At 43.9% G+C, this 7342-nt stretch overlaps 1 protein-coding gene across 1 annotated transcript; it reads right to left on the minus strand.

The window, feature by feature from the left end:
* Positions 1-1498: 1498 nt before the first annotated feature.
* Positions 1499-5020, minus strand: LOC123060723 (cell number regulator 6-like). The gene is made up of 4 exons (XM_044483551.1): positions 4783-5020; positions 4571-4685; positions 2403-2668; positions 1499-1970 (listed from the first exon to the last, which is right to left on the minus strand). Exons 1-4 carry the CDS (start codon positions 4912-4914, stop codon positions 1770-1772), a joined length of 714 nt encoding a protein of 237 aa, XP_044339486.1. The 5' UTR covers positions 4915-5020; the 3' UTR covers positions 1499-1769.
* Positions 5021-7342: the final 2322 nt, after the last annotated feature.

Raw genomic sequence — 7342 nt, forward strand, 5'->3', positions numbered from 1 at the left:
GAGGAGGACTCCTCCTCCTGGCGCGCCCTACAGGGGCCGGTCGGCCTCCCCCTTGCTCCTTTATATACGGGGGCAGGGGGGCACCCTAGAACACACAAGTTGATCATTGATCCCTTAGCCGTGTGCAGTGTCCCCCTCCATCATAATCCACCTCGATCATGTTGTAGCGGTGCTTAGGCGAAGCCCTGCGTCGGTAGCAACATCATCACCGTCATCACGTCGTCGTACTGACAGAACTCTCCCGTGAAGCTCTGCTAGATCGGAGTTCATGGGACGTCATCGAGCTGAACGTGTGCTGAACTCGGAGGTGCCGTGCGTTCGGTACTTGGATCGGTCGGATCATGAAGACGTTCGACTACATCAACCGCGTTCTCATAACGCTTCCGCTTACGGTCTACGAGGGTGCGTGGACGATACTCTTCCCTCTCGTTGTTATGCATCACCATGATCTTGCGTGTGCATAGGAATTATTTTGAAATTACTACGTTTCCCAACAAGTTCCTGTAATCTTGATGGGCAGATGGGATAACCCATTTTCTGTACCAGGTTGGATTTGTGCATCGTGCCTTTTGTTGTTATGTGTGGCAGTTTCGCTTTAATTCCTCAGATTTTGTAATACAATGTGGTTTCTATTAATAGAAATCAGAGAGGGAGCTCTCTTTATAAATTAAAAAGTTGTCGCGCTTCACATGGAAAAAAATCTAAGGGCCGGTCCATTTTCTTATTCCTAGCTTCTTCCTCCTGCTGCCTTCAACGCCAACCGAATTGCCGGTCTCCTTGCTGCCCCACACCCTCTCCAAGCCGCCACCTCTACTACTCTGCCGCAGCTCCTGGCCATCCCTCTAAGTTAGGCCCGGTTCGGAGTCTCACCTGCTCCGCGAAATAGAAGGAGTTGTGGAGCCAGGAAACCGGCGCTCCACGTTTTTTCACTATAACTTCACCCGCTCCCGGAGTGAAGCTGTGGAGCGGAGGTAATCCGAACAGGGCGTTAATCATCCTCTCTGTCATAGACAACCCCCCATGACCCTGCCTGGCTGCATCACCCATCTCCGCATCACCATCTTGTCTTCCCAAAAAACTTGTAAATAGCAAACACAATTTCATATAAAATTTGCAAGAATTTCACGTAAATGCTCATGTACACTACATCAGAGGAGATTCAGACGTTCCTAAACCACTTCATACAATTGTACCGTATACTTAGGCCTCCTTTGATTTGTAGGAATTTTGTAGGATAGGATTGCTATAGGAATTTTTTTGATAGAGTTTGTAGGACCGGATTTCCTATGTTGGACTGGTCTCTATATATCCTACACATTTCAAAGAAAAAGAACACTAGCACAAACCTAATGGAAAAATATCATTCTATGAATCAAATGGCATCTCTTTTCATATAGGACCTGACATGTATGCCACCTCATTTCATATGACTTTCCTATTCCTATCCTTTAGACCAGAGAAGACCTTCCATGAACGAGAACACAGGCAATGCATAACGTTGATAGGACATACCGCTCACAAATGTAAATATATTCATACATATAGTATATGCCCGCAGGCAACATTCTATCATAGGTAGTAATGGTCTCCACACATATATATCACATGACCACGGGCAACATTCTATCACAGGTAGTAATGGTCATAAACTAAAATCTGGATCAGACCAATGTTTCATACGGTACCTGCCAGATGACAGTCATTTAACAATATACTGTATATATAGTGGCCTCTAAAAGGGCGAGCAGACTCCATGTCAGTTTCAGTTCTCATGCTGCCTTTGACCCTTCATTCTCGGATGTGGGAGCGTTGTTCTCAGCCATGCTCATCTCTTGCAGCGGCGGTGGGTTGACAACGGTCATTGGAACAACACTGTTTTCTGCAAGTCGGCCTTTCCTTTCACGATGCTCCTGACAGTTCGCGCAGTAGTGGAAGCAGCAGTGGACTATGCAAGGTTCGCATGGAGAGTTCTGGTGGAAGCAGAACAATATGTGGTGGTTAGCAAAAGGCCCGTAATACTGATGCACAAAAGTAGAAACCCAGCCCACTTATCAAATGCTAGACTTGACAACTAGTTAGAATTAGTGACCACAAAAAGATACTATACGTGAAAAGGTGGCCAAGCAAGAACTGATAAAATGATCTGATAATTCAATGATATAACCAGCTACCGCCAGTGGACAATGCCAAGCAAGAATGTCATGAGAGTGACCACATAACTTTAAAAATGCAAAGCTAAGGTTTACTTCTGGACTCCTGAATACCTGCTACAACTATCTCAGATGGAGAATGCAATTGTGTAGTTCTTATAGTAGAAATAAATACAACTGTTTGTAGATGTTCTTATGAATGCGATTAATCATGACACATACAAAGAAACTGTGGAAGAGAGAAAGAAGTACCTCAAGATGATACTTCTTCTGAAGCTTTTCACGAATAATACCAGTATATTGAGAGCATATCCACCAACTGCAGACCAGGCCTTCACCAATCAGGATCGATGTGTCTGGGTCAACACCATGGAATATAGCCGTGAGAATTGCCAATGCAATGCCACCTTCAACACAGACAGCATGGCAAGTGCAGGGTCTTGTCCATGGGATATCTTCTCTAAGGGCCTGAACATTTCGTCCAAACAACACACAGGGGCAGAATAGTCCAGTCCAGCCTAACACATTAAGAAGATCAGGCACATAAGAGGTTCAGAAGTATCTCGGAATATAGCAGTAATACATATGAAAACTGTGCGGACTGAAGCATAAAGGTGCACACATCACAAACCCTATGATGACACAATTTGAAGGGCATAAAGAAGCATAAAGGAATTAGCCATTAGCTACAGCCTACAGAGTAATGCTATTCATTTAAGCTTTCGGGTTTCGGCCATGTATGCCGCAGTCATTTATGTGCTCAACAGTTTATCACAATTAACACTTATACTGGGAAAGTGTACCTGTAGAAGAATTTTCAAACAGATCAAGAAGAAAGACATCTCTAGATCGAAAGCATCGTAATAAAAGTAAACGTTGCAACTAGTTTTTGCTTCTTTGAAACAATTTAGAATCCAAAACAATGATTAATTCTTTTCAATATGAGCTCATTATAACAGCGTGTTGATTTTGCAGAGAGCCCAAAAGAGCTAAAACCATAACTGACAGTTAGATGGAGAAGTGTGTACATCTTGAAGAACTTCCCAAATACAGAAAAAAGAAGGGTCAACTTTAACAATGAGAACACGATAATCAGAACCAAACGTTATGACTACTACTCCCTCTGTCCCATAATATAAGACATAGGCAGTAGTCTTTATTTCTTTCAGACAGTGACCAGTGCCTAATCCTTCCCACATGAGCACTTCATCACAGGGCTAACTTTGCAAAGATAATAGAAGACTGAAAAATAATAGTACTACAAATTTGTGAACCATAAAGGCTTGCAATATGATAAAAAAAATGTATGTGAACAATTAATATTTCAAAATAAAACGTATAAAGATATGGTTTTTCATATACATCTGCTAAGAATATGGGAAAATGACGACCCAGGGAAGCTATAAAACAAAATTAACAAGTACTCAATTTGGACTTCTAGGTAAAATAGCTCCTAAATGGAGGTCAGATACGCATCAGATTGGTCCACATTACAAATTTGAGTTACATGTGTAGTATAAGACATATATCAGCATCGGATTGGCACCAGTTTACAACTGAGTTTATATGTGCAGTGTAAAATATAAATCATGCCTTTCTCATAGACATTAGAAAAACACTGTATGTTCAGTCTACCATGGTTTGTTCGTTGATTAAGTTCACCGTGTTAATGGAAAAATGATAGAGAGGAAGGAAATTAAGATTTGCAGGGCATCTTTGTTTGAAAACTGTCTCAACTGGTAAGACGTAAAAAGGAGGTAACACAAAATTTCTGGCTGGCAACCGCTCACTAAACTAATGTGGAAATATTTCACACTGCTATATAAGTATCAATACTGTTGTAGTTTGCAATTAAAATTTCCAAAGAAACATCTTTCATGCTTAAAAACAGTCTCTAACAAACACATGCCAAAAATGGGAAACAATATAAGCCTAAATGAAAAAAAATGAGGATGGGAGGTGTATGGGCCATCCTTGTCCAGCACACATGTTGTTCCTCTTTTCTTACTAGAGATTCACTTGATGTACCTGCAAGGGATTTCACAATAAAAACCTGCGTGTGCTCCATACGCAGGACCGCTAAAGGATTTAAGACTGAAACACCTAGCCTCTATGGTAACACGTCAGTAACACTTCAATGCCATGGAAACAAACATCTAGTTGCTGAGTTGTGCAATGTGTGTGATAGCCACAAACCCTGAGCTGAACCACAGCAACACAATCCCATCCTGTGCAGATCCGCATGAAAGTTCCTGCCAACTCTGGCATTTCCAGGGGTATCAGGCTATCAGCATATCAAAACTATCACGAATTTTGAATGTGCGATCAGTCTAGGGTAGGAAGTAGCAAAATTAGATCGGCTAGGCAGTTGAAGGGGCAGACCAAATGCAAGGACGAGAAGGAAATTCCACGTCACTTACAGCTCTCGGGGTCCTCAGCGCAACCGAAGATGCCGGTTGTCCACGGCTCGTCGGCCGGCGCCTGGTGGCCCTCAGGCAGCACCTGCCCACACTGGATGCACTTCACCCGCTCCAGCTATATAGTCACACCGCCCAAAATCAGATCGAACAAACAATCGCAGCAGCAGCAACTGGAAGAAAACGAGGATCGCGCGAGGAATGGCGAGACCGACCTGCGGGACGGCGACGGGCAGGTTGAGCTCGCCAGGGCGGATGTCCTCCACGCCGGGGCCGGAGGCGGAAGCGTCCTGTTCCTTGGTCAGCTTCACGTACTGCGACGGGTGGCTGCGCCGCGCCTCCGTCATTGCCGTCCTCTCCTCGCTTCGCTCCCGAGGGTTTTTGGGCTGCCGACGAAGGGGAGGGCTGCCCGGTGGGGAGTGGGGACGGGTGCGAGTGGTGGAGTGAGATCTGGCTCCCGACGGTCCACGGTCAGGTCAATGACTGTTCAGCCGAAGGGCATCACGCAAACGTGGCAAAATCTCATGTTTTGACCATTTTACCGAAGAAAATTGAGATTTGACCTTAGTTCAATTTTTTTTTAGATCTGACCATTTTCCTACCGTCAGGGCCACGGCGGTAACCTTGAACACCCTACCGCTCGCAGCCCTAGACGGCCGTCGTCCCCCTCCCCCCCCTCCCCCTACCATCACTGTCCCTGGCGGTAGGCTATATAACCCTACAGCTGGGGACCCTGGCGGTAGGGTGCGAGCAGTTATACGGGCCGACGCCCCCGCCCCAGCCCCATCTCCCCCATTCCCCTCTCCTCCTAGCCACCAAGAACAGAGGAAGTTCCTCTCTCGCCCTCTCTACTCCTTCCCTTGGATCTTCACCGTTTCTACACCGCTTTTGCGGATCGAGATGGCTCCGAAGAAAGAAAAGTAAGCTCCTTCGATCCCTTCAATTACTTTTAGTTAAATAGCTTCCGATTCGACGCATTATTTGCTTCAAATCACCCCTATTTTTGAACTAAGATGGAATTTTTTTACCTAGTATTATTTAGGTTGCTTTTAGATGTTCTCTAATCACTAGTGGCGTTGAATATGAACCACTCACTAGTTCGAATGATAGTGTGAAGATGAACCCTAGTTCATAATTTTTTGTTTAAAAAATGATGATATGATATGATGCATGTTGGAGGATTTTTTTGATATATGATGCATGTGGATGTTATATGATGCAAGTAGTGGATGTTGTTGGAGAAAAAATGGTGAACCCTCAAGATGAACCCTAGTTCATAATTGTTTTTTGTTAAAAAAAATTATGATTTGATGCTTTGTTGAATGTTGTTGAATGAAAGATGTTGGTTGTATATGATTCATTCGCATTGATGAATGTTGGTTGAATAAGTGATAAATGATGAAAATGATATGATTCATTTCAGTTAATATGGTTCATTTATACTTGGACTTGATATGTTTCATGTTTGTTCAAAATGATAAAAATGATATGATTCATGTCGGTTGAATATGATTCATTTATTTTTGGAGTTGATATGTTTCATGTTTGTTCAAAATGATACAAGTTGGTTGAAAATGACATCATTTCCAATTGTTATAGGCGGCCCCCCTTGTGCCAGAAATCGACGTGAAGTACACCATGCTTGATCATGCTTTCGACAACGGTCACCGCGCCCGTTTTATGGAGAATGGAGTGGTAATGACTAACATAAATTTGTTGTATTGTTTATTATGAAAGAATAAGTCATTAACAATTCTGTTTACATTTTGACAAATACTCCCCCATTGCGGATGAGGGGCCACACGAAGGCCGTGCAGATGCAGTAGACGAGCGCTACACTCCGTACTTTAGGAGAGCACGGATGCTGGGGTTCGTTCTTCAATTCAAAAGACACCCGCCGATGCTCTGTGATGCCCGGATAATTAGGTTACAATAATCCCATGTTAATTGTGCTAAGTCATCGCAATTACTGTTGCTAATCTTGCTTTGATTCAAACACAGTTCATTTTCAAATTTAAATTATAAGTGAATTAATAAAATTCTCAAACATGAAAACTAAAGTGTTCGAAACGTGGAAAATAATTCATAGTCAATATTGGTGGAGAAGCCAACATTTTACAAAGTGTTTAAAGGTCCTAAAATAAGTAAAACAACGGCAAAATAATTAATTAAATGTTTTTAAGAATTGTAAAAAAGTAAACTATTTTGATCGTGTACCAAACACTTTGTGGCAGTAGAGTAAACTAAATCATTAATTTAGGGACAATGCTTATGTTTTATAAAACTAAACTAAAATAAAAATAGATAACAAATAAGTTAGCAAAAGAAAAAGAAAACAAAAAAGTAAAATAAAAAGAAGCCTTCCCCCTCCCCGGTGGGCCTTTGCCTAGATGGCCAAGTGGCCCAGCCAAACAGCCCAGCCGGCCATCCCATGGCCTATATGGCCCCAACCCACTTAATCCTAGATCGACCCACTCTCTCTCTCTCTCTCTCTCTCGATCCCTCACTGTTCCCCTTGTCTTCCTTCCAGTGCCCGCCACATGCAACACACGCACACCTGCACGCACGCATCGTGCCAGGGAGTGGGGCGCCCCTATTCGATCCCCTCCTCCCACACGCACGCGCCCAATGCAAGTCGTTGCTCCGCTAAGGCTGCCGTCAGCCGGCGCTGGCACCGCCCCTCCCGGACTCCTCCGCGCCCCTCCTCTCTCTCGCGCGGCGCGCGCCTGAAGCCGCAGCCTCGTCTCGTCGCCGACCCGACGCCGTCACCCATCG

This window comes from Triticum aestivum, chromosome 3A (assembly GCF_018294505.1).
Source record: "Triticum aestivum cultivar Chinese Spring chromosome 3A, IWGSC CS RefSeq v2.1, whole genome shotgun sequence".
Lineage (NCBI taxonomy): Eukaryota > Viridiplantae > Streptophyta > Magnoliopsida > Poales > Poaceae > Triticum > Triticum aestivum.